The following is a 27,901-nucleotide window of genomic DNA, read 5'->3' as shown; positions in this document are numbered from 1 at the left end:
TCTCTGACTTGTTTCATAGTTAATAAGGTAGCTTCAGTTTTTTCTCTCTGACTTGTTTCATAGTTAATAAGGTAGCTTCAGTTTTTTCTCTCTGACTTGTTTCATAGTTAATAAGGTAGCTTCAGTTTTTTTCTCTCTGACTTGTTTCATAGTTAATAAGGTAGCTTCAGTTTTTTCTCTCTGACTTGTTTCATAGTTAATAAGGTAGCTTCTTCTGAGTTAATAAGGTAGCTTCAGTTAATTTTCTCTCTGACTTGTTTCATAGTTAATTAGCTTCAGTTTTTCTCTCTGACTTGTTTCATAGTTAATAAGGTAGCTTCAGTTTTTTCTCCTGACTTGTTTCATAGTTAATAAGGTAGCTTCAGTTTTTTCTCTCTGACTTGTTTCATAGTTAATAAGGTAGCTTCAGTTTTTTCTCTCTGACTTGTTTCATAGTTAATAAGGTAGCTTCAGTTTTTTCTCTCTGACTTGTTTCATAGTTAATAAGGTAGCTTCAGTTTTTTCTCTCTGACTTGTTTCATAGTTAATAAGGTAGCTTCAGTTTTTTCTCTCTGACTTGTTTCATAGTTAATAAGGTAGCTTCAGTTTTTTCTCTCTGACTTGTTTCATAGTTAATAAGGTAGCTTCAGTTTTTTCTCTCTGACTTGTTTCATAGTTAATAAGGTAGCTTCAGTTTTTTCTCTCTGACTTGTTTCATAGTTAATAAGGTAGCTTCAGTTTTTCTCTCTGACTTGTTTCATAGTTAATAAGGTAGCTTCAGTTTTTCTCTCTGACTTGTTTCATAGTTAATAAGGTAGCTTCAGTTTTTCTCTCTGACTTGTTTCATAGTTAATAAGGTAGCTTCAGTTTTTCTCTCTGACTTGTTTCATAGTTAATAAGGTAGCTTCAGTTTTTCTCTCTGACTTGTTTCTTCTCTCTGACTTGTTTCATAGTTAATAAGGTAGCTTCAGTTTTTTCTCTCTGACTTGTTTCATAGTTAATAAGGTAGCTTCAGTTTTTTTCTCTCTGACTTGTTTCATAGTTAATAAGGTAGCTTCAGTTTTTTCTCTCTGACTTGTTTCATAGTTAATAAGGTAGCTTCAGTTTTTTCTCTCTGACTTGTTTCATAGTTAATAAGGTAGCTTCAGTTTTTTCTCTCTGACTTGTTTCATAGTTAATAAGGTAGCTTCAGTTTGTTCTCTCTGACTTGTTTCATAGTTAATAAGGTAGCTTCAGTTTGTTCTCTCTGACTTGTTTCATAGTTAATAAGGTAGCTTCAGTTTGTTCTCTCTGACTTGTTTCATAGTTAATAAGGTAGCTTCAGTTTTTTCTCTACCAGAAGCTCTGTTCCTTGTCTACTGTCGTTATTGATAGGCCCATATAGTAATAGTCTTTGAACAACTTATTTACTTGTTTGTATTAGTGTTAAGTTACACAATGAAAATCCAACCCGGATTTTAGCTTTCCAAGTCCCTTTGATCAAAGAAGCAGCCTTTTAGAACAACACTTCCACAATCTTCATTACTCATACAGAAGTTAAAGAAACCTTTGACCCGGCATGACCAAGTGGGATTTTAGGAGTTCGACTCGTAATCTGAGGGTCAAGGGTTCGAATCCCCGTCGCACCAAATATGCTCGCCCTTTCAGCCGTGGTGACGTTATAATGCTACAGTAAATCCCACTACTCGTTGGTAAAAAGAGTAGCCCAAGAGTTGGCGGAGGGTGGTGATGACTAGCTGTCTTCCATCTTATCTTACACTGCTAACTTAGGGACTGCTAACTAGCGCAGATAGCCCTCGCGTACCTTTGCGCGAAATTCAAAAAACAAACAAACACATACATTAATTATGATGTCACTACACTCATAGAATCTCTACACCTTACACACAACAAAATCAGTCAAATTTTCAAACTCAAATAACTGGAGTTGGTGCCATGTGATAACTTTTCTGGTGTTTGATAAAAACGTTTTCTTCCAACGTCGTTACTACATATTTATATACACAAGTTACCTTATTTGAAATTTCAAAATTAACTGTTGAATAATAAGAAACGTTTTGCTTTTGCTTCGCGAGATCTGAAACAATCAGCTTTATTTATACACCTACATGAATGCTCAGTGACTCTCCCATATTGTTTTTATTTCAATATTTTATTTTGTGAAGTATATAATCTTGCAGGGAAGCCGTTTATACAGATTAGAAACGAACATCCCTCTATAACTTGTGTAATTTCTCAGGAGACCCGTGTTGTTTGGCATGGTAACGCGATGTGTAGCGTGCAGCCAATCAGGTAGGTCGGTACACGTTAACTACTTTTTCTAACATACGGCTGATAGGAAGAACAGCTTCTCGCAATGTCACGTTGCCAATGGCAACGCTATGCAACTTAAAGTGTTGCACGCGTTGGCAAACAACAACAAAAAAAAAACAAACTAACTTGACAAGATATTACATGCATGTTTATACATTAGGTTGAAGAATAATTCATGAGCGTTTTTAAATAATTTCATTCAAGCATTACATGCAAGACTATACAATACTTCAATGCATGAACACATTACACCCAAAACATTTATTATGATACTTTATTTCATGTAATACCTAGGTATATAGTATGTATTGTTTTAAACGAAATTGCAAGAAATTAAATGCGAAAAGCAGATGGTGTCGAAAATGCTCGATTTTGTCCACTTGACATTCCATTTAATGAGCTGAAAATGAAAGCAAAAATTAAAGACATATGAAAATCAAACACACCATCTATTAGAGCAAAAAATTATCTACCAAATGACATGAAATATTTTGTGAAAGCGTTTCATTTATGAATATATTTTGTTAACTTGAAAAAACGCTCACGATTTATTCCTCAACCCAATATATTCCTATATAGTGAAAAATGTAAAAAGGTTTTGTGATTTACAAACATGCGGGTATGCCACTGAGTGAAATGTTCTATGCTCTATAAATGTGATGGAGTTGGTTCCTGAAACAATAACCAGTCCACATATGCCATTATACGACAAACAAACAAAAAAGGTGGTGGTGTTCTAATTGTGTTTGTGTTACGATAAAGGTTGTACCAGACTCAAGTGCAATAAATGTACACTTACGTACATTTCAAATACAGCTGCAGTAAACTGGGTGATAAACGTAAGTGGTTTTAGCCTTAGCATTTCAGAAGTTCTGGCACTCAATGCAATAACAAACATTATTAACAGTTTTGACAGAAATATGTTGTGTAAACGGATACTAGAGATTTCGCACAGGCTATAGTTTTATTTTTACAGAAAAACATAATTAAATTTTAAAATATGCAAACGCCTTTGTAGTTTATAATTCCGAAATAGAGCTAACAAATTCCCAACACCCCACGTTCAGAAAACGCGGCCCGGTATGACCAGGTGGGTTTAAGGCGTGCAGCTCGTAATCTGAGGGTCGCGGGTTCGCATCCCCGTCGCACCAAACATGCTCGCCCTTCCAGCCGATGGAGCGTTATAATGTAACGGTCAATCCCACTATTCGTTAGTAAAAGAGTTGCCCAAGAGTTGGCGGTGGGTGGTGATGACTAGCTTCCTTCCCTCTAGTTTTACACTGCCAAATTAGGGATGGGCTAGTGCAGGTAGCCCTCGTGTAGCTTTGTGCGAAATTCAAAAACAAACAAACAAAACACGCATTATTAAGTGATGATTCGTATCATTGTCACGGCTGGACTGACGAAAGCTGACATTCCTTAACCTGTTGATTGCCAAGTATTTCAACTGCTACAATACAACTCTAATGCTTCTTCATTTTGTAACTTTTTTCGTTACGCCATTTTGGATCGAAAGTGAAACAATTTGTAAGTAGGTCAAATGCACGTATGGTCCTGACATCTAGCATTGAAGTTAGGTATTATTGAGAACGAATTAACTCGTCTGTGGTACTGTCTAACCGATCGACTTGGACGAGTTATCTCGTCTACGGCACTGAACATGTTAAAACCGAATTTCTCGGGTAGTCACGCTGTAGGTTTTGTTATCTGGCATAGAATTACACGTTCTCTTATTACATGAAAATTCCAAGTTTAATCCCTAGAAAAGAATATCGCTTAACTTTCACAATATTCTCGACACCAACTTTTGCTTTACAAAAATATATAATTTAGACAAACGAATTATGTTTCCCGCTGTTTGTGTGTTATGAGAACGCTTGGACTTTACATCATGTTTCGCAGCTGCACTCCAATTATCTTACCACATCTACTACACGTGTGGTCGTTAGAAGACTACTATCTGGGTTGAACCTAGTAGCAGTTAAACACATAACCAATAACTTAACATTGAGAGGAGTGGCAAAATTTATATGGTCGTTCCCCGAGGTTACGTCTTTTAGAACGCTGAGTTTGGTAACGAGAACAGGGCACCGTATCTGGTACACATATATCATACAAAGTACTGTTAAGTGGCAGCAAAGAAAATCTTCGTTCTGTTTTAAGAAATTATGTCTTCTGAAAGAAACAAATAAAACAAGGAAGTTTACACTAACACAGCTCTTTAACTATTCAGTTCGGGAAAACAAAGATTTCTGCCACAAGTACTAAAAATTCAGTTCGGGTATACAAAGATTTCTGCCACAAGTACTAAAAATTCAGTTCGGGTATACAAAGATTTCTGCCACAAGTACTAAAAATTCAGTTCGGGAATACAAAGATTTCTGCCACAAGTACTAAAAATTCAGTTCGGATATACAAAGATTTCTGCCACAAGTACTAAAAATCAGTTCGGGTATACAAAGATTTCTGCCACAAGTACTAAAAATTCAGTTCGGGTATACAAAGATTTCTGCCACAAGTTCTAAAAATTCAGTTCGGGTATACAAAGATTTCTGCCACAAGTTCTAAAAATTCAGTTCGGGTATACAAAGATTTCTGCCACAAGTACTAAAAATCCAGTTCGGGTATACAAAGATTTCTGCCACAAGTACTAAAAATTCAGTTCGGGTATACAAAGATTTCTGCCACAAGTACTAAAAATTCAGTTCGGGTATACAAAGATTTCTGCCACAAGTACTAAAAATTCAGTTCGGGAATACAAAGATTTCTGCCACAAGTACTAGAAATTCAGTTCGGGAATACAAAGATTTCTGCCACAAGTACTAAAAATTCAGTTCGGGAATACAAAGATTTCTGCCACAAGTACTAAAAATTCAGTTCGGGAATACAAAGATTTCTGCCACAAGTACTAAAAATTCAGTTCGGGAATACAAAGATTTCTGCCACAAGTACTAAAAATTCAGTTCGGGTATACAAAGATTTCTGCCACAAGTACTAAAAATTCAGTTCGAGTATACAAAGATTTCTGCCGCAAGTACTAAATATTTATTTACTGGACACCATACTTCAGACATCTTTGTTCCTTGAACGTTTTCGATGGACCTAAGAAAAAGACGGTTACTCTTTGTATGTTAGGGTTAAAACTTACGCTATTTTTAAAAAGGGGGGGGGGTGTGAAAATGACAGAACATTCAGGGATTAAACAAGGAATTCTACGTTTTACTAACTTTTCGTACTTTTGTAAGGCTGCTGTGAAAGGGAAAAAAAACAAAATCCTCTGTGTACTTCCCTGGGGGTGCGCGTGAATTTTTGAAATTCGCCACATTGTTCACTGCCAAAAACATAAAGCGACATATAAGTGCCTACATGCTGTTGTTTCGCACTTAAGCACAAAGTTAAACAAAAGGCTATCGTGCTCTACGCACCATGAGTATCGAAACCCAGTTTCTATCAGTAGAAGTCCACAGACATGCTGCTGTACCGGAGGGGGGCAAGTTTGTGTGTACAGTTCTGTGTATTCATGTTTCACTACACGTTTTACACGTTCCTTAGGAAAAGTAACACGAACGAAAAACGTGTAAAACTCGATATAAAAATTAATAACACCAAATTAAATGTTTGCTTATACAACGTAACTCAAGGCAGTCATAAGTTTGTCATACAAATTAAGTTAACAACCTGTCTCGATACATCAACCAATAAAGACTGTATTTTTATCATTTTTATTTGTAAAACCCTTAATATGTTAAAGATGAACACGAAGCAACTTTGAAGACTAAAGTATTTGAGCCAATGTTTATTCTACTATAGGTTTCTCCTAATGATCTCCACGCAGTAATAATGATAGGGAAGAAAAATATTTATAATACAGCCTTGAAGACTCTGACACCATGACAGTTAATACCCTATTTTCACAAAATTATAGCTCAAAACTCCACGTTCAGCTTTACTTACTGACCTGTATACAGATGACGCGTACACTTCTCTTCACAAAACACATGGATTACCAACGACTTTTGACCTAAGAACCAATGACACTAGTGTTCACAAACTGTAGGTAGAGGTCCACTTTAAGATGTGTGTAGCAACTGGGGTATATTATTATACAACGTTTTAAAGATAAGTTTCCCACACAGGAAACGATCTATTTCATCGTCTCATTTTCTGGTGTTTTGCTTTTGTCTGTTTGTTTGTTTTTCAATTTCGCGCAAAGCTACTCGAGGGCTATATGTACTAGTCGGCCCTAATTTAGCAGTGTAAGACCGAGAGGGAAGGCAGCTAGTCATCACCAGCCACAGCATTATATGCCTTCACGGCTCACACCCGTGACCCTATAATCGAACGCCTCAGGCAAGGCTGAAAGAGCGAGCATGGTTGGTGCGACCGGGATTCGAACCCGTGACCCTCAGATTACGAGTCGAACGCCTTATCCCATACCAGGCCGAGTGTTTTGCACTTGGTACCAAACATCTTTAGTATAGCTATTAACAATCGAGTTTGAACTCATTCAAGATCACACTGAGAATAAACTAGACGGAAGTTAAAACACACTCCCAGCCTAGACGTCGGCTACTAACAAAATGTGGGAATGACCAGCACATTACAACACCACCCCCATAGAAAACATGATAAGCATGTTCGGTGACGGGAATTGAACCCGAGACCTGCAGATTACAAGTTAAATCTCAAAACACTAAGTCATATTAAACTATTCAGTGGGCTATATTTGCTCTGTTCATCGTGATAATCTAATCATGGATTTAGGCATTGATAAAAAGGGGGTGTCCTTTAGAATCTATTTCATATGAGTTTACTATAATTTTCAAAAATCGCTTTGGACAGGTTGTATTCATATATATGTTTAGACACACGTTACGGCTATATTTTCATCTCAACGCAGACTAAATAATTCTAATTTGTGTTATAAGGCCCACCTATTTTCATTGAATCCACTGGCAATAAGTATCAATAACCAAATAGATGTGTCACTAATTTATTGAAAGGGCAGTAACGAACTTCGTTTTCTGGGGGAATAAATTCAGTACCATATTGGATTTTAAACAAAGAAGTTATTAAGAGAAGGGGTAGTTATAACGTTTCCAAAACCGATTATAAATCAGTTGTTATTGCAGTTCATATATAATAATTTTTTTTGTGCTGTTTGGACAAAATGTTACATCCGACCCTTTATATAGCCAAACACGTGAAAAGCCCATCACGTGACTTTTGGGGCCTACTAAACGCAAAGAAATAATGAAAACAAAATGTTGTCACCTAACCCGATTTCAACGTTGTAAGACAAGAGCGTTGCCAAAATAAGCGTACTGACAAACTCTGTCAAGTTACTTATAATACCTTCATACACGTATTGATAACGTCAATACCTTCAAATGTATTTTCAATACGAAACAAGAGGGAATCTTCAATAGCCGCGGCTGTAATTAGATCTCAAACTGGTCAAGAGATGGGGTTATGAGCTAGAAGTTTGTGTTTGAAAAAAAAATAAATGTTTACAAAATATTGCAAGTAAAATTATTTACAAAATAAATTTTCTAATACAGAAATATATAAGAAAAAATATCTATGTTTAAGTGATGGTTAACACTTAACACTGTTGTAAAACTGAATGAAAAAAAAAACACGGGAATTTGCGATATAGGTGAAGAGTTGTAATGACAGAATACCTTTCGCTGCTGTTTTTTAAATAAACGTACAAGTACAGAGGGATTACAGCAATAAGAGTTTATTTTTACATCCAAGAATCAAAATTAAAGGAAACAATCATTAATGGCTATAACAATAATAACCTATTTCGTACAAAATAAAACCTCTAGCATTCACATACTGACTAGGCCTACTTTGATAACTCATAATTCTACGAATATAAAATATCCAAGTAAACATCTTGTGTTAGTAGTAAAACTGCTTATTGATAGAACTTGCAAAACGATCACCAAATTTCACGGAAATCAAGTGTCATAATTGAAGAGACAAAACACGTAAAGACGGATGATTCTTTATCACTTCTTTATAGGTATATTGTGTTACTATACTAGGAATAAAAAACAAAACCGATGTTTTTTTTACGCACAATGAAAGGCAAAATCTTTATTATTAGTTACAACCGACTAATTTGAGTAATACAGTTACAATCTTCAGGGTTAATGTATACATAGCCTAAGCAAACACTGTAGATACCAGCCCCGACGACGGTAACTACCATCGGAACTAGCCAGCTATAACTAATGATAACACATTTTACCTTTCATCGTGCCAAGAAAACGTTGGTTTTTGTTGGGGTTTTTTTTTTTGTTAATTTTAATGGATTTTGTGTTTAAGTGTACGTGCGTTTTTATAGCAAAGCTACATGGGGCTATCTGCCGAGAGAATTGTTTGTTTTAAATTTTTTGCACAAAGCTACATGAGAGCTATCTGCGCTAGCCGTCCCTAATTTTGAGGGAAAGCAGCTAGTCATCACTACCCATCGCCAACTCTTGGGCTACTCTTTTATCAACGAAAGTGGTGACTGACCATCACATTATAACGCCCCCATGACTGAAAGGGCGAGTATGTTTGGTGTGAAGGGGATTCGTAACGCGAAAGAACTGATACTCTGATATTAACGTTTTAAATCCGTAGACTGACCGCTGTCCTACCTGGAAATTCTATGTTTAAAACCATATGGGACACTCAAAAAATAAAAAACTTAAAACAACTTATCACGTGTACGATAACAAGTTTGTTATAATTTACTTAACAAAACTTTATATAGCGTAACACCGTATAATTACTTTTGGAAGTATTCGACTGAGTACACCAGCCACATGCCTGACCTAAGATCTGACAATAATTGGTTGACAGATGTGTATTCCATCACAGCATGGTTATTCAAAAGTAATTACAAAATACAGAAATGTTATGATATATTTAATATATGAATGTCTAGTTAACCTCCTTCACAGATAATGGTTACTTATGTTAACCGTCACACTTCCCAAAGCTCAAGTGATCCATTCCTAAATCTGGAACGTGTGAGGACACTCGACTTCATTAACAACTAGTTAGCCTCTCCTTTATTAACTGCAGCATGTACTTACTGGAGGTCTCAGGTTCAAACAGGTAGGACGTCGGACTCGGTGTTTTCTTTCCGAACTGGTTGGAATCCAACTTCCGACAACGGTTTCGAAATCCATATTCGAAAGGTAAATATCTTGACGCGACTCGTGTTCATAAATGTAAACACTTTAAGGTTCAATGCACACCGGCGACTGTATTTTGATGCAACATCTTAATGTACGTACAGTGATATAATAAGTTTATATATTTAACAAAATATAACAATACACCCACAAGTCTTACATAATTTTTTATACTCATTCAAATTCGTGACTTAGAAAAAACGGTAAGTTTAATATACTTTTAAATAACGACAACACACAATACAACACAAACGTCAACGACAGCTTTAAAACAAGGTTAGAGTCCGAAGCGAACAACACTGACAACTAACTACATGCGACACCACGATTTGTAATTACTGATACCAAGTGGCCAATCAGAATTCAATATCCAACTTACCACGCTAGACGACAGAGAGGGCGCTGACTGTCCCATTACAGAACTTCGCATTCGCACGAGGTTTGACGTTTCCGAAAAGCCTGAAAGACGGACATATCATTGTGAGTAACAATTCTTTAGGCAGCACAACACAAAGTGAGAATATGAAAAATTAAAGACGCCATTTTCAGTGAGTCTGAAGTTTTCTCAATAACATATCGCAAAATACTTAGCTTGAGGTATTTTCAGTTTGCCTTTCAAGAGCATGCAATTTTACTTTAAATAAGTAACTAATCTGACAAAGCTTGTTTGATTTAATTTTGCGCAAAGCTACTCGAGGGCTATCTACGCTAACTGTTCATAATGTTGAGGTTATAGACAAGAGAGAAAGCAGTCAGTCAACAACATCCATCGCCAACTATTAGGCTACTTTTTACCAACGATCAGTGTGATTGTTCGACTATTATAACGCCACTATGTCTAAACTGTAAAACGATTCGACCACCCAATCCGCAGATACCGAGTCGAATGCCTTAACCGCTAGTCCATGCCAGGCTCTTAACAAAAAGCTAGTTCAATCAACAAAACTATACTAAATGTTCAATGTATATACCATAAACGTAAAAATACAAGAGGGAAACCACAATAGTAGCGGCACTTGAGATTCGTTTGTCTGTTTGTGTTTTTGTCTGTTTGTCAATTTCAAGCTCGATATTTGTAAACCCTTTATCGTTATCATTGTTACATGTTGATATAGCATGACGACCCTTCAAATGAGCTTCGAGTTTGAGTTTGTTTTGAATTTCGCGCAAAGCTACTCGAGGGCTATCTGCGCTAGCCGTCCCTAATTTAGCAGTGTAAAACAAGAGGGAAGGCAGCTAGTCATCAACACCCACCGCCACTTTATAATGCCCCAACGGCTGAAAGGGTGAGCATGTTTGGTGTGACAGGGATTCGAACCAGCGACCGTCGCAGTATTAGAGAAGATTAATCTATAAGACCTTAGACGCGGTCAAATACACCAAACTAAAGTGTTTGACTTCCCGAGTCCAAAACTGTAATTGGATTTCAAATCGGTCAAGAGATGATGGAGTTATAAGCTTAAAGTTTGAATATGAGAAACAAAAAAGCCATGAGCCATTATGCCGCGGCTAAAAAAAAAAAAAAAAGTTAAAAGCACAAGTTAGCCAATCATATTTTTATATAAGAATAAATCGTTCTCCCAACTATTACACGTTAATTATTTTCTAAGTATAATTACATTAATGTAAGTAAAATAAATAAAATAATCTTTCTTTGTGAAATTATACCGTATCGCATTTAACATACCTGCAGTTCCACACAGCCAATCATTGTATCCCTTGGAAAATGTTGCAAAACTCTTCCGCCGTTTCCTCATATCTTCACAAGTCAGTCGAGAGTTGCGACAACCAATAGAAAAAACTTCATCTCGCTCAGTTACTCTTTGGGGCAACAATAAAGATGATACATTGGTTCGTAATTCCTGAAAATAGAAAACATGATAGCTGAATACGATGTATAAGAAAGCCTAAGTGTTATTTTAATATATAGTTTCAGAAAATTACATTAAATAAATTCGATGAAAGAGCACGCCACCAAAAAAAAAAGGGTTACGTTTTCTTGCGCAGTTCCTTGTGTTTCAAATCTATATACTTGAGTCACATATAAGGCAATTCATTTAAAAGTATAGCTCATATCTAAATATAGATGGCAGCACAATCATAGTGCTATTAAAATTTTTAATCGCTGGGCGTATTAATTTAATATAAGAGTACGTGTTTTTTGTTTTACGCAATTGAACATAAATAGACCCCAACGTTACACATCACGCGAAAAACCTGTTTTCGTAATGTTATTTGTAATACAGAGTTTTGAACGCTCCAAATTACCTTTGAAATATTGCTTGAAACACCAGACGGGGCATAAAGAAAATTTAAACAGCAACTCATGTTAGAATTAAATAATAACCTTTATTACGATGGACAGATTATTTGCATAATCAGTGGTGACGAGATTATTTACACATCTCTTTATATAAACCTTACTATTAGACTGTGATTCAAATAAATTATACGACTTCAGTATTAATTGTTGTTGTGGTTGTTTTTTGTAGCTTTAGTCCAAGCGTTTTACAAATCATATTGTTTACAAATATTCTAGGAAGGCAACTGATACAATTGTCATACAACTGTGCTTGGTTTAGAGTATTACACAAAGCACTGATCAAAGAAATTCAATCATTTAATGTATCTGTTCGTATTTCTTATGCGTAACTAAAGTCCTCCACAAAAAAAAAATATTCTTTTATCCATTCGCCTTAATTTTCACGAAAGGGGGCCGAAGACCACCTGGAGGGGTCACCTGTTTTAACCGTTCGCTCCACATACAGTAGTGTGTCTGTCTGTCAGTCAGTCAGTAGGCACTAAAATGACGTTACATGAGGGACTCTTTACGTTGCAATTAGCAATGTCAGTAAAAAATGGCATGCTAAGAATCACGAGAATAATTATGCACTATGTAGGCTACAACTCAGCACGACATATGAACTTCAAAAACAAGAAATAAAAATATTTGTTACTCTTAACCTTGGTTTGTATTATTGAAACCGAACACTTTAGAAGACCCTGCGTAAGTTCATCTAGTAGTTTAGAATGCTTACAGAATAACATATACAGAATTCATGAATACGACAGTGCACGTGCAACTTTCTCTTCGCGATTTCAAGTTCGAAAAAAAATGTATTAATAAATATCACATGAAAATAATCCTCATTTCATAAGAAGTCACGAGATTAAAGCCAAAGCAAATACGGGGTATTTGGAAAGTCACTGTGCAGTTTTGTCTGTTGATAAATATATACGTGCACAGTGACTTTCCGAACACCCTGTATAAGTATTACAAAGCAGCTGGGAGAAACACTACAAGTGATGTCGACACTAGGATTTTGCTTCACTTTGTTCCACGCGTTCGAAAATGCACGTGCCAAAAAAAAAAAAAAAAAAGCGTTTCGTCTTTTAGAAGTTGAGTTCAAATACTTAAGTATTATTGGTTGGAATATAATTAATGGAATCTTGCCATTTTGCCGAAATAACCACTTTCCATCATGCCAATACCACAATACGAGAACTCTACGATCTCTAAGCTTCAAACCCGTGACTGTAAAAAAAAGAGGTTATCCTAAACCACATGCTACAGTCGGGATTTATAATTTGTCACGTGCTCAACGATGAATTACCCTGGTGATTTCATTTACTTACAAGTGTTTAGACAATGAGAAGTCGATGCGTATGTGTGATGTTCATTAATTTCACTGTAATTCATCACGTATGGCATCGTATAGATTATTAACTGAATTTAAGAAACATGGCTTCAACTGTTTATACGCATGCGCGAAGCATAAGAGCATTTATTACGAAATTCCATCGCGACATAATTATCAGAATTACAAAATAAGTGAAACTGTATAATCGAGAATTTTTTGTTTAGTGATATTAATGGAAAATATATTTTAAAAAATGGGGAAGGCACTAAGAGTTTAACGAAAAAAAAACATGCAAAACCGTACAAAAATTACCCATAATACCATCGGCAAATGATACATAAACATATATTTCTAAATCATATATTCGGGAACTTCGTGATGTCCGAGATATTTGATAAACATGTTTTAAGTTGAGTTACTGTAGTTTTAGTACTTTTTAGGATAAAATTGTACGGTTTCAATCTACAACTTGGGCCTACATGGTTGAACACATTCCTTTCCAGCACCAAAACCGTGTGTTTCATATAAAGTGAGTCGCATATTTTTGTTTGTAATTAAGCACAATATAAAATTATTCGTACTGTTATTTTCAGCACAAAACTACAGAATGAGCTATCTGTGCTCTGTCCGGTTTGTAGCGTTGTAAGTCCGCAGACGTACCGTTATGCCGCTGTGTGTGGGGAAGCGGAGAGAAAGACTAGTAGTTTATTATGAATATTGCAGGTCCGAACTTGTGTCTGTTAACGGTGGTGAAGAAAGAACCATTAGGTGTTCTCGTCTTCTGTACCGGTCTGGAAACGGTTAATCGAGAAGCATCTCACCTTATGACTGCCCTCCTTTCACTCCCCAATTTTATGAGCCTCGTAAACGCAGAAAGCTCCCTCCGTTCAAATGATTCTCTCTCCAGGTGTTTGGGTAAATAAGTTTTGTATACCCGGGAGGGTCAGGTTCACTTGACTTCTTCCCCTTCCGATTCATTGTTAGGGTGGACTGCTTGGTATATTAATAGTTAGTACTTGAGAACCAGAGTGATGAGCATTACTCAGGCCCTTTTCAGGGAAATATCCATGTATATTGTACCATCACATTATCTAAGTCTAGATCATAGGTGGCCTGTTTTATTTTGGCACTTATTATTTTATTATTATTATAATTATTATTACTATTTTTTAATAATACTATATATATATTTTAAAGCTAGTTTTAGCTTAATGATCTAATGTACAAGTTTATCAGGGAGAGGTGTTTAGGTCTCACTTCATCATATATGCAATACCTGTCTAGTTCACATAACAACTCATTTTTTCTCCAAGTTTTATCGAAATATTTTATTGTACTATGTAGAAGTCTATCTGGTATTGTTTACGTATTTCAGTATTTGTGCACGAACTTTAAGGAAGTGGTTTTAGGTACTCTATATGCTGTTGTAATTAATGTATTCTGTAATGTTTGTAATTTTGTTTGCAGTTGTTTTTTTACTTACGTTAATCCATGCAGGAGCTGTATATCTACTACTGGTCTAATATATGTTTTGTATATTTTAATGATGTTTTTAGGTGTTGTTCCATGATTTTTTTTTTTTTTTTTACAGTTAGACTCCTAACATAGTTTATTCGTCGCCAAATTTTAGTTTTTATGTTATTTACATGTTTTGTCCAAGTAAGTTTTGAATCGAAAGTTAATCCTAAAAATTTTGCAGATGTAGCAGTCTGGAGAAGCTCTCTGTTCATGTAAATCTGGGGTTGTACTTTTCGATGTTTCGTTGATTTTGAAAATACCATTAATTGTGTTTTTGCTGTGTTTATTTTTATTCTGTATTTTTGGCAATATTCACTTATTCTGTTAAGTTGTGGTTGTATGATAGTGGCTGCTATTTCTGGTGTTGGGGCACTTTTCCAAATTGCTACATCATCAGCGAACTGAGACGTGTATCCATGATTTGGGTCTTTGAGTGGCATATTATTCACATACATGATGAAGAGAATAGGACTAACCACCCCTCCTTGAGGGACGCCAGCTTCTGGAGTAAAGAACTCAGAGAAAGTTCCCTCTACGTTTATTCTACATTTTCTATTTTCCAAAATATTAGATAACCAGTGAATAATTCCATATGGTAGTCCCATTTCGTACATACGAAACCTTAGACCATTGTGCCATACAGTGTCGAATGATTTCCAGATGTCAAGCAAACAAGCGACAGTACATTCTTTTTTATTAAAGCTGTTTATTATCGTTTCAGTTAACCTAATTAAAATATCTGTCGTTTGTCTAAATTTTCAAAATCCCTTTTGTTCTTCTGGTAAAATGTGGAGAGTCTATTTCTTATTATTCGTTCAAAAATTTTGCCTACACAGCTGGTCAGGCTGACTGGTCGATAACTATTTGGCTTATTAGCTGGTTTTCCTTCTTTGTGGAACATTAACATATTAGCTTGCTTCCAAGAAACTGGGATGTAGCCAGAGTATACAGATAAATTAAAGATAGCTAATAGGTAGTCAAATAATTTTGGAGTGCCTTTATTGAGAAGAACTGTTTGTATGCTATCATTTCCTGGTGCTTTGTTTTTTGAATATTTGATTGCTTGTTTGAGTTCAGTTAGTGTGATTTTTTTCGTGAGCAGTAGAGTATTGTAGTCATATATGTTATTAGTGTTACTGTTAATAATATTGATTGTAAAATGTGATTTGTATAATTCTATGTTATTTGTTACATGATTGTTTACTTTGTTGTAGTAATAGTTGTTCATGTCTAGGTCATTATATGTTTTCAAATGTGTTTTGTAGTTGATGTCTGAAGGATTCTACTTTTTCTTTGTTGGTTTGCGCTGTGGTGTTATGTTCCAGTGTTGTGTATTTTCTTGTAGTGAGTTCATTTGTGAATCGTTTTAGGTGTAACCAGAACTTACTCGGGTCGGTTTGTTCGTTTAGTTGGGAGCACAAGTTGTCCCATTTTTCTTGTTTTAGTTGTTTAATTTCTGCTCTAATTTTATTTCTAATGTTGTTAATTTGTGTTTTTATTTCTTTTTCTCTTGTTGCCATGAACTGTCTTCGTTGTTTTATCATTGTTAATAGTTGTTTGGTTGGTTGGTTTCCATGCGTTGTTTGTTGTTGTTTTGGTACAGTGTCCGTAGCTGTTTTTAGAAGGCACTCCATGATTATTTGACTGTAACAATCAATTTCTGATTCGTTATTCACTGTATGTTTAATTTTATCTGGCAGTATGTTGTTTAATACTTTTTGAAATTCTTTCCAATTTGATTTTTTGTAATCAAATTTCTCTTGTCTGTAGATTTTATCTTTATGGGGGGTGAGATCGAAGACACACCATATTGGAAGATGATTGCTGTCAACATCTGTTCCCACAGTAAAATTTATTAGCTCTCGTCTAACATTAAAAGAGGTGAGACAGATGTCTAAGATATCATTTGAATTTGTCGCATAGGTAATATGGGTAGGTGTATTGTTGTTAATAAGGGTTATATTATTATCATCTATGAATTATAATATGTCTGCCATTTGAGTTTCTGGATTTGCATCCAAAGTTATTATGTTTACTATTCAGATCACCTATTACAATTGTATTTTGGTTGTGGGAAGAGATGTTGTGGATTAGATTTATGCCAGTGTATTTAGTTTGAGAACAATAAATACCTGCTACAGTTATTATTGAGGGGCTCTCTTAGAAAACCACTCAATGATTTACTCTACGGTTGTTTGTTTGTTTGTTTTTGAATTTTGCGCAAAGCTACACAAGGGCTATCTGCGCTAGCCGTTCCTAATTTAGGAGTGTTAGACTAGAGGAAAGGCAGCTAGTTCTCACCATCCACCGCCAACTCTTGGGCTACTCTTTTACCAAAGAATAGTGGGATTGACCGTTACATTATAACGCCCTCACGGCTGAAAGGGCGAGCACGTTCGGTGTGACGGGGATTCGAACCCGCGACCCTAGGATTACGAGTCGAAGGTAATCTGGGCCTTTTACTTTACGTTCTTGCGTTAACGCGACCATTAAGCGATATATATTTTTAAAACACACACACACTGATTAAAAACCCTGCATAAGTGCATTATTAAGATATGTCTAATAGTGTTCAAATCGATCGAGTGGACAATGTAACATTTTAAAACCAACCTCAGTGATCAAGCTTCGAGATAGTTCAAGTGGACATGCACGAAATATTTTCAGGATAATTCACATCTCGATCTTCTAACGTTTGGATAGGAAATAACACAAATATCTTAGAAACTTCTTTATACAATTATACGACGATAGAAAGTAATTAATCTCGGGCATAATTTATAATTATAACTTAATTTGGCTTTAGGAAATTAGTTCATTCTTCAATTATAATTTTCAAGACCAATTACCAGGGGCGTATTAATATAACAGTTTGTCTTTTAATTTCGCACAAAGCTACACGAGGGCTACCTGCACTAGCCATCCCTAAGATAGCAGTGTAAGACCACAGAGAAGGCAGCTAGTCATCACCACCCACAGCCGACTCTTGGGCTACTCTTTTATCAACGAATAGTGGGATTGAGTCTTAAATTATAACGTCCCCACGGCTGAAAGGGCAAGCATGTTTAATGCTATGAGGATTCGAACCCGCGATCTTCAAATTACGAGTCGAGTACCTTAACCACATGGCAATGCCAGGCTAAAATAACAGATTTTACATCATAAGGGCATAATATTGTCCATCGCGGGAAATCAAACCGTTGTAAATCTGTAAACATACTACTTACGAAGTAAGAGACTAAAATTCTGAGAATTACAGAAACGACATATTGAGTAGTTTATGTTACATTTTTTTGAGTAACAATCAAAGATCCTCTAAATGTAATCTGTAATTCTCAATACACCTACTGTATAATTAAATGTTCCTACTATAAATAATTTTGAAGATAAACAACAATAATTTTAAATAGTAATTTTTTTTTAATTTATTTTACTATTATTCCGTATAAAGTCAATTAATTACGTACCATAAAATGTACCGTGAATAAAGCGTGACTAGGGTTGAAGTTATACGCCATACACAGAGATAAAAATAATACACCAAAGTGAATTTAACAATTATCCGTGTTTATGGAACATAACACATTACTAATAACAATTTATAATGCTTTAGTTATGTTTCAACTGTTTGTTGGTTTAAATAAACGCATTATTGCGGATTTCTCAGTAACCTAACATAAAAATTTTCTCAACCCAAACCAGCTGTTTTTACATATATATATATGTATATACGAATAAAGAATCGCGTGTTTCATGATTGTATTTGTAACAATGTATTCATTCGCAATAATGTCAGAAAAGTCTTTTACATTGTTAGGTTTGCCAATAAGAAACCGATTAAAAAGTCTGATTCATATAACACTTGTAATTACATAATATTAAAAGGTAAATTAAGAGAGAAATTGATTGATCGCTATAAATAAATTTGTAAAAATAATAAGTATTCTGTGTTAATTAAATGAATAATCTCATCTACTACAGTGTGAACGCATTTTTCAAGCTGGCAAACATGATTATAAATTTATAATTAATCATACTTGTCACAAGACATCAGTTATAAGCCTATTAAGTTTTTAAACACTACATTCTCAAAATGGCGGACATCGTACAGTTGAAATATTGTAATTATACACTCTCCGAATTCTTCAACTAAAGGGCTAAATAAAGAAGGTAACATTTAAGATTTTAATGGGATTTTATGACAAGTATAATTAATAATAGTTTGGTCTGAATTTTGCGTAAAGCTACACGTGAGCCAACTCCGGTGGCTGTCTTTAATTCAGCAGTGGCATTAGTAATAGAGGGAATACAAGTAGACAACACCCACCGCCAACTCTCAAGCTATTATTTTACCAACAAATACAGGGAACGACAGAAACATAACAACGATCCCATGGCTGAAAGGCACGTTTCATGACTCATGACTCCCAGATTGGGAGCTGAGCGCCTTAAGGTCTATTAATAATAGTACCATACTATTAAAAAAAAACTTCTGACAGTGTGACAGTGAAAAAAAACTTTTTTTTACGTAATAATCAAGATTAGCACACTAACCACTAGATGGCGAAAACATTTTTTGATATATATTACTCATTTTTAAGAATTAATTAAAGATTCTGATTTTTTTTTTATAACAACCTATCGGAAAATATGAGAACGAATTGAATGGCCACAATGCACTAAGAACACGAAAATAATTTTGTTTTCTTCATCATGCACGAGTGTATAAATGTTGCAAGCACTACTAAGATTATAATTTCTATATTGCTGGTCGTACTGCGTGAAAACTACGTCGCGACTCTATTATATACTTGTATAATGGTGTGATAACAGTAGAAAACTTTATCAATAGCATGGCCGATACTCCAAATAGTTGATAAAAATGAAAAAAGGTATATCATAATTAATCTACATATGTGACTGACTCGTATCTGTATTCTTGCATTCGTTAACTTTTCGTGATCAATTTAACAATGAAAATCTATATAACAATAAAAACATCGTCAAGGTAACTTGCACACACACAAAAAAAAAATATATATATATACTACAACGGCGTTATATTAAAATTGACTATATTGAAAGTTTTTCTATCATTATTAAATCCTTTATGAATACGATACAAAACCATTATAGGCTAAAAACGATTTTTTTTTTCACGGAATGGTTTTAAAATAACAAGTAGAACTAATGGGTATAAATAATAGTCGGCCACAAAATTCAGAGGACGGAAGTGCTGATCAGGTACAAATAGGTCAGCCACTAAACAACGTACCAGCTACAGATACACTTAGACTACAAGATGCAAGTCCATACAACTTAATGATTTCAAAATTAAAAGCTGTTCTTCACGAGCAAATACCGCCAGTTGAAGAGGAACGAAAATCACGAATTCGACAAATGTTGAACTTGTTCTATCAATGTCAAGCAAATTACGACGTAAGAACTCACAAGGAGAGTTTCCGCCGAACGATTTATTTAACAGCTAAATTCTGCTACTGGTGGAATATTCAAGATACAGGGTTAGTTGCTGAGGTACTGCAAGCAATCTTTGACCACGAAGGTCATTTATCTGTAATATTTCAAGAAACCTTGGATTTCCCCGAACCTATTCGATCACTTTGGCAGTGGAACAGACCTAATCGAAGTTGTGATATTTATGGTGAAACTGGACCAATTGCGTATTTTCTAAAAAAAACTACTGAGGCTAGGGTCTTGTTTGGTTGTAAACGATTGGTTGATTTAGAACTAGCTCTCCCAGTAAGAATAGCCCCTGCTTCTTTTGCCGCTCTATACAGCAAGCCCAAACTTTTATATTTACTTATCACGTTTGGAGCACTTATTCCACCAACACGAAGAAGTGAGGATCGGGTTTCTGTTGTAGACATATGGGATGAGTTTCATATTCCACTTATTTTAAGACACCACCTCAGAACCCTGTGGGCTCACATAGGAGAGAGTTTAACATGTACAAGTTTAACATCCTTCGCTACAAGTTATTTTCAAGATGTGATCAACTGTATTAAACTACTCCTACGAACTGTTCCATCAATTAAACGGAAATCAATAGAGTTTAATCTCTTTACCTACGAAGATGGAAGAATGATCAACATCACTTGTAGTTTAAACTTCATCCAGAAACTTGTTGAAACTAAAGTCCTCCCCCAACTTAGAAGAAGATATTTTGAGCCTCCTGAATTACAACACTTATGCCGCTGTATACTTCGAAGAAGACTTCGAGATAATTGGTCACTGCCAAGCGGGATAACAAAATTATCCCTTCCTGTACAACTCCAATCCTACATGGAATTATTGTACGACTAGATTGTACTATTCATATAACCTTTCAATAAAAAAACTTGACTGTACCACAAAGGAGGAATGGAAAGACTACGGATCAATATTTAAAATCACAATTTGTATTTTAGTTTATCTTACTGAACTGCACAGAAAAAAACTGAATTTTAAGTCAGAGGAGGAAACAGATATTTGACCTTTTTCTTAAGAAGGAGCTGTAGTATAAAAAAAGGTTTTTCATATGCAAATAAGTTATTAAAAACCATTTAAGTTGTTGGAATCATTATTATTTGTTTTTTTTACAATCACATAAGAAATCCCTCTTTTGACCATGCTTATGTTAATGTAGCAAAATAAGTTTATTATTATTATTATTAGAAATAAAAACTAAATAACTGATTGATATAAATAACTACAATATTACATCAGCAGCCAACATTTCTTACACCACTCCAAAATTATATGGAACTTAATGACAATAGTGACTTTAAAGATAAAAACGTACACCAGCTGCAACTAAAGATAATACGTGTAATTAGCTACTTATCCATACATATGCATAACTCCACATGATAAATACCAACATCAAATACATGTAACTAAGATTTTTATTACAATAATTCCCATAATCATCTTATTTCAGATAGAGCAAATGACTGTATCGTAATGTATTGTATGAAGTGCATTCAACTGCAATTTGTGTTGTTTATTCAGTTATTGTACAAATAAGAAACTAAATCCTTTTTCATGTTACAATATAAGATTCTTGTGTTATGACTCTGCATTTCAGTATGAAATAAAATATATCAAAAATAGTAATACTCCTTTCTTTATTTCATATGAATATGCAATATTACTACAGGAAGTTCTGGTTGATTGGTTAAAATCTGACTTTCACAGTTGGTAAGTTATATCATGAAAATATGCATACATGTACATAATATAGAATTTGCAATATTACTACAGGAAGTTCTGGTTGATTGGTTAAAATCTAACTTTCACAGTTGGCAAGTTATATCATGAAAGTATGCATACATGTACATAATATAGAATTTATGACCACTTTAATACTTTTATGGTGTTTACAAATGGTTTTGACCACAAAATAACATACCATTTATTTCACAAGTTTTAATTTACTTACCTGGAAGGTCTTGTCCATCTTATAAGTCAAGCAAACAAGTCTTGATTTGACCTATAACTTCAACATCCATAAAGACAAATTTCTCAAGTCCTGAACAGAATGAAACGAAACACGTGATAGGATATCTAGTAAATTATGCTGCATTGTAAAACTTTCAGCTGACTGTCATGAAAGAAATTGTTTTTCTTGATGGAAATGCAGATGAAGATTGTCTTGTGAAGTTTCTCTTCCAGAAAGCTGACAAAGAGCATTTTCCCACTCTTTATCACTCATAATCTACCTCAAATCAGGGCTTATTTCCTTCTTTCTTTTATCAAAATCTGTAAAGCTAAAAAAACATGGTGCAGTTAAACATTTGCAAATTTTTAGAAATGTATTCAATTCTCCATTATTGAATTAAATGAACAAAGTAAACTTGAAACCACATCACTCAGCAGCTCATGGTATGATAATCGAAATTAACAGATATTTTTCATGTTTTAAATCAGTTCATCTGATTACACATAACTATAAATAAAAATCTAATAGTTATTTCATATTTCAATAAGATTTTATTAAAATGTATTTGATAATAAAACTTTATAAAAAAATATGTATATATTAGTTTAGTGTTACTTATGAATAATTCCGTAACAAAAAGCATTTAAAAAGAATGGTTTGTTCTGAATTTCGGGCAAAGCAGCTCAAGAGCTATCTGCACTAGTCATCCCTAATTTAGCAGTGTAAGACTAGAGGGAAGGCAGCTAGTCATCACCGCCCACTGCCAATTCTTGGGCTACTCTTTTACCAATGAATACTGGGAATGACCATCACATTATAATGCCCCCATAGCTGAAAAGGCAGACTTGTTTGGTGCGACTGGGATTCGAACCCACGGCCCTCAGATTATGAGTCGAGTGCCTTAACCACCTGAACATGCTGGGTCTTAAATAGAATGGAAGATTAGGTTTCATATTTAGTTTTGATACCTTAAGTAGCTTGCCTTCTAAATTATTCACAAAAAATAAATTAACATCAGTACTGCATACTTTTCAAGTCCTATATAAACACAAGTTCACCATAGTGAGAAAAAGACAACTACAACTGATATAAACAATGTACTAAAACAGTAATGTCAAGAAAATAATTTGCCATAACTCAACAGTAGAAAGAAGCATAGACTGCTGAGAAAACTGGTCACATGTTGGATCGCTGCACAAGAATGTACTTTCAAAAGAGGATAAAAGTTAATTACATAACAGGTAATTAAGGTTCTCTGTCTCGAATAACATACAACAGGACGACTGGTACAGATATGATGTAAGGTCAAAGAAATGCTAATGAATAAACCTTAACCCATTTACTGCTGATTTGTTGTACAGAGTACGATCGGCCATATGCAGTGTACAGCATTCAAAAATTTTGGACATGTTTAAAGCAGCTGCAGTCTAAGGATTAAAGCATAAGAAATCTATTCAATAAAACTAATATTTAGAGAAAATTAGCTTCACACAGACAAGAGTTAAAAGTAAAATTCACAGATGTTATTCATAAGTTTATTATATAGATTTTTTACCTGTAAAACCAAAAATCACTTTCCATTCTTACTATTAGAACTTACTGAATTAGGATATCTAACAGGTACTTCAATACACTCTTTGTTCTTTACCTATTGAAAACCTAACACGTTAACTTTCTGATCTCATGATGTTTCAGTGTGCAAAAACAAATTTATTTTGGTATTAGAATATTTTCTTCAATATTTTCCATTAACGTTTTTTCCCGTGACATACAATCTCACTCTTTACAAAACACCATTATTTCTTTTCACTTTCAAAACAAAACTTACTATCGATAAAATTCATTGTCTGGCCAGTAGACTGTCTTCAACTAAATGAACATTTACAAAAATCATTCAATTCCTTTGGTCAGGCCACAACAATAAGTTTCAGAAACTTGTGTGTGGCTTAATTATTATACATTTTTTTTTTATCATGCCTTGGACTTCAAACATTAATAAAGATTTGGCTTCCTTGATAAATAATACACTCTATAACAATTTTCTTAAAGATTTTACAGATGCAATCTGCAAAATAAATATGTATTTTATAACATACACGAGTTCTTATTAGAAACTGTTACAGCATGACTATTTTTAATTTAGTATCTTTACTAAAGATTTGTCCGTGAATATTTAGTCTTTTTTTTTTACCAGTCCAGTGCAAAATGATTTTTATGTTAAGATTAAGAATAATAATCCAATAATCTCAAAAATCCCAAATGTCATTTATATAATCTTTAAAACCTCCTAAATACATTTTAACATTTTTTTTAGTAAAACTTATTTTATCTGCTATATTCTCCACATTAATTCTTTACAGGGTTGAACAATTTGTTAATCCTCATAACAACAAAAATCAAATAATCTCAAACTTTTCAGTTTATCCTACTTTTTTATACTAATGATAGCAGTACACTAAATATTTTTTAAAATTGTGCACCAAAAAAGAAATTCATCCATTTCAGTTGATACATTTTCTGTGGGAAAAAAGTTTGTACTGAAACAGAAATTAACATTTTTCTGTACAGAAAACAGTGTGATATAACACATAATTTCATAGATAAAAACCTTGGCTTTCTATTGGTTAACAATAATACAGTATTAATTGTAAGAGAGAACCATTGATTAATCAATGTGTGTGTGTGTGCTTTCTTATAGCAAAGCCACATCTGACTATCTGCTGGATTAATTCAGAAGAAGAGTATGTGGCAAGATAGGCCTGATATTTTATTTGATGTTCCTGTAACCAACCAAAATTAAAAGCTGTGAAAATTATGCTTTACCTGAGCAATGTCAATATTATAATAAGTAATATATGTTCAAATTCATACTTCTTGGAGGTTCACAAAACCTGACGATGACCAAAGAAGGTTGAAACGTTGTTCGCTCTTCTACGTAAAATATTTTCTCAACCCAAACAAGCCGTTTTTGCATATATATTTCTCTACAAGTGGGTTTTCTCGACATCACTGATTAGTAAAAACATAGCTTTTATTTAAACATATCAAGAAGAGCCTCTCATTTTATAGAACCTTAAAATCCTCTAACTTCCAGAGAACGAGGTCTCTAAACCCCCCATACTTTCATTGTCATGGGTCTGGCTAATTTTCTGATACACCATAAACGTGTACAGTCACTGTATGCTCCTGTACAAGAGAAGACAGATTAGTAGTGAGGATTCAATATGAGACATCTTAACAAAACATAAATCTGTTAGTCCTTCTTGGTCTTCCTTATGCATCCATCCTTGAGAAAAGTGAAAATTTAAATCAACCATTAAATACTCAGAAAGTCCTCAGTTTCTCTTAAAATCTCATAAAATGCATGCATACCTTTTATCAATGAAATCTCATGAAATAGTCTTAATCAAATCCTTGCTTGTCTTTACCAAATCTTAAACTTATTTATTCTCCTATACATATTGTGCTCAGAATATAGCACAATGAAACTATAAGTATTTTTGTTATCAATCCACTGGATGATTTTGTAACCTTTAATAATAACATTACCTCTTACCCTTTTTTATCCTCAAGAGAAAAGAAGTTAAAAGATCTTAACCTACACCTAGAAGATAACTTGTCAGTCCCCAGAATCAGAAGAAAAGAAGTTAAAAGATCTTAACCTACACTTAGAAGATAACTTGTCAGTCCCCGGAATCAGAACAGTGATTAGACGAAGTTGATAATCAATCAATAATCAGGTTCATTAATCCATTATGTTTATCTCATATTAATTAATCAGGTTACTTGTTAAACTCACCTGAAATAATTCTAGTAGACCCCCATGAATCCTTTTCAATAAGATAATATTCTCTCCTAGAAAAAAACAATAGATTGTGAATATTCATTGTATTTCACATGAGACATAATTAGTAATAATTATTAATTTGTATAGATATCATTAACTACACTAAGTTATAAACATAATGTCTACAAATATATTCTAAACTTCTACTAGCTTTAATAACAGCAATATGTCACACCGTATCAATGATTTGAGTGATCTATCCACCTCTTTCAAAAGGAGTTGATTTGTTCCTAAGAGCAAATTAAAATACAGTTTCAGGGAACACTGAAATATACTTTAAAAAATAAACAAATAACAAAAAAAATTTTATGACATAAATAATTCATGGAATAAAAGATCACTCAATTTAAAGTGAAGTAAAAAAGTAGTAAAATTTGGTTTGGCTTGTTTTGAAATTTTGCACAAACCAACACAAGGGTTATCTGCACTAGCCATCACATATTTAATAGTGATACACTAGAAGGAAGACAGCTAGTCTATACCACTCACCATGAACTCTTGAGCTACTCTTTTCAGTAACTAATAATGGAAATGACCATGATATTATGATGCCCCCAGGCTGAAAGAGCAAGCACATTCAGTGTGACAGGGATTCAAACCCACAACATGCAGATTGTGAGTCAAGCACCTTAGCAATATAGCCTTACCAAGCTTAGGTAATAGGAAATACATTTTATTAAATAAATAACCGAGTAAGAAGCCAAAGGGTAAATGCAATATAATACCAAAGCCCCAAGTCATAAAGTAACATCCCAGTTACAAAGAACTCATAAATATCGAATTAACAAAGAAATGGAAAGATCCTAGAAAATAGGAGATCTGTATGGAAAAAGTCAATGAAACTTTCAATGAGTGTAAAAGTGGATGCTTGACAGAGAAAAATTAGTAGAAAAATATTAAAATGTGGAGAGAATAAAGTTGGTAAGTAGAAATTCCTGGAATAATTTCATAAATGTTGCACTTTTGTTGCTAAGCGTAACTGCAAACAAGTATACTTTTCTGACAAAAGACGTACAACATATTTTGAGCAGCCAGCTAGTCACAGAAATAAAAACACTGAATATTTACACAAAGTTATAAAGAATAAAAGATAATTAACATTGTCAATGATGATTACATGAAAAAAGTAGAAGTGGATGTAATTGCAAGGGAAAGATTGGCTAGGCTGTAAATTATAAACAGGTACAATAAATTAAAAATGGCCAGAAAAAAAAAACCAACTTAAATATGGATGAAGAAATGGATTATCATATAGAAAAGAGTGACACCACTCTATACTTACTGAAACTACATCAATATATAAAGTATTTTCAAGTAGAAGAATCTATAAATAGGAGAACTGGAAGATGGGGAGTTTTCATATAAGATATATTTGGAAGCCATTGATCAACTATTCCTTTTCCAAAACTGTACAGCCACTACGTAAATTGAAAGTTGTAACAAGTTACTCCATACAATACAAGAAATGTTACACTCAATATGCGCAAGAAGTTAAAAAGTATCAAATCAAAACTTTTTGGAATACATATCAGTTTAGTAAATGAGGTACAAGGAATTAATGGCCAAATTAATATTCTGATTTGTTATCCATTCATTTGACAAAGATTCTTTGTAAGAAACAACAATTAAGATTTCTATACTTGTATAAAGCCATTAATAAATATCTTTTTCACTTTGAATTTGAATAAGCAAATCAGAGTCTTTTATATTGTTTATCAAAAAAGACAATAAATAGTTTACTACAAAATTAAAATATATTTTTTAACTTTAAATGGATCAAAATTACCATAACTATAAATGATTGTGATTGTAAACTACTTGAATGAGATTTATATGTTCAGTCAGTTATGTTCTGTATTCTTCAATTGCAACTACATTTCTTTTCACTTTTGTAATAAAAATTTACTTCAAAAGTGTTATAACAGATAATCCCCTGATAAAGAAGACACAATAGTAACTTATC

General features: G+C 33.9%; 2 protein-coding genes across 15 annotated transcripts in view; one reads left to right on the top strand and one right to left on the bottom strand.

Moving 5' to 3' along the window:
* The window catches only part of LOC143229501 (microtubule-associated serine/threonine-protein kinase 2-like), a 104,208-nt gene that overhangs the window by 59,918 nt on the left and 16,389 nt on the right, over nt 1-27,901 (bottom strand). For 7 of the 14 annotated variants that reach the window (XM_076461932.1, XM_076461922.1, XM_076461984.1 and 4 more), the window contains 5 exons: nt 27,221-27,356; nt 25,891-25,946; nt 22,092-22,419; nt 11,179-11,353; nt 9,871-9,950 (listed from right to left, as the gene is read on the bottom strand). In XM_076461932.1, the coding sequence (XP_076318047.1) occupies nt 9,871-9,950; nt 11,179-11,353; nt 22,092-22,109 (273 nt within the window). In that variant the 5' untranslated portion in view covers nt 22,110-22,419; nt 25,891-25,946; nt 27,221-27,356. Of the gene's footprint in view, nt 1-9,389; nt 9,800-9,870; nt 9,951-11,178; nt 11,354-22,091; nt 22,420-25,890; nt 25,947-27,220; nt 27,357-27,901 lie in introns of those variants that run through there. The other 7 variants (XM_076462001.1, XM_076462060.1, XM_076462038.1 and 4 more) reach the window with 3 other exon arrangements.
* Nucleotides 19,580-21,708, top strand: stops (SOCS domain-containing protein stops). Its single transcript, XM_076513880.1, has one exon. The coding sequence runs from the start codon at nt 19,841-19,843 to the stop codon at nt 20,972-20,974; it is 1,134 nt and encodes a 377-aa protein (XP_076369995.1). The 5' UTR covers nt 19,580-19,840; the 3' UTR covers nt 20,975-21,708.

This window comes from Tachypleus tridentatus, chromosome 1 (genome assembly GCF_004210375.1).
Source record: "Tachypleus tridentatus isolate NWPU-2018 chromosome 1, ASM421037v1, whole genome shotgun sequence".
Lineage (NCBI taxonomy): Eukaryota > Metazoa > Arthropoda > Merostomata > Xiphosura > Limulidae > Tachypleus > Tachypleus tridentatus.
Note: the sequence above shows the minus strand (reverse complement) of the source record. Positions and strands in the feature narration are given on the sequence as shown.

Coding starts and splice junctions, on each gene's coding strand:
- stops (XM_076513880.1), top strand. CDS start 19,841: ATGGGTATAAATAATAGTCGGCCACAAAATTCAGAGGACGGAAGTGCT.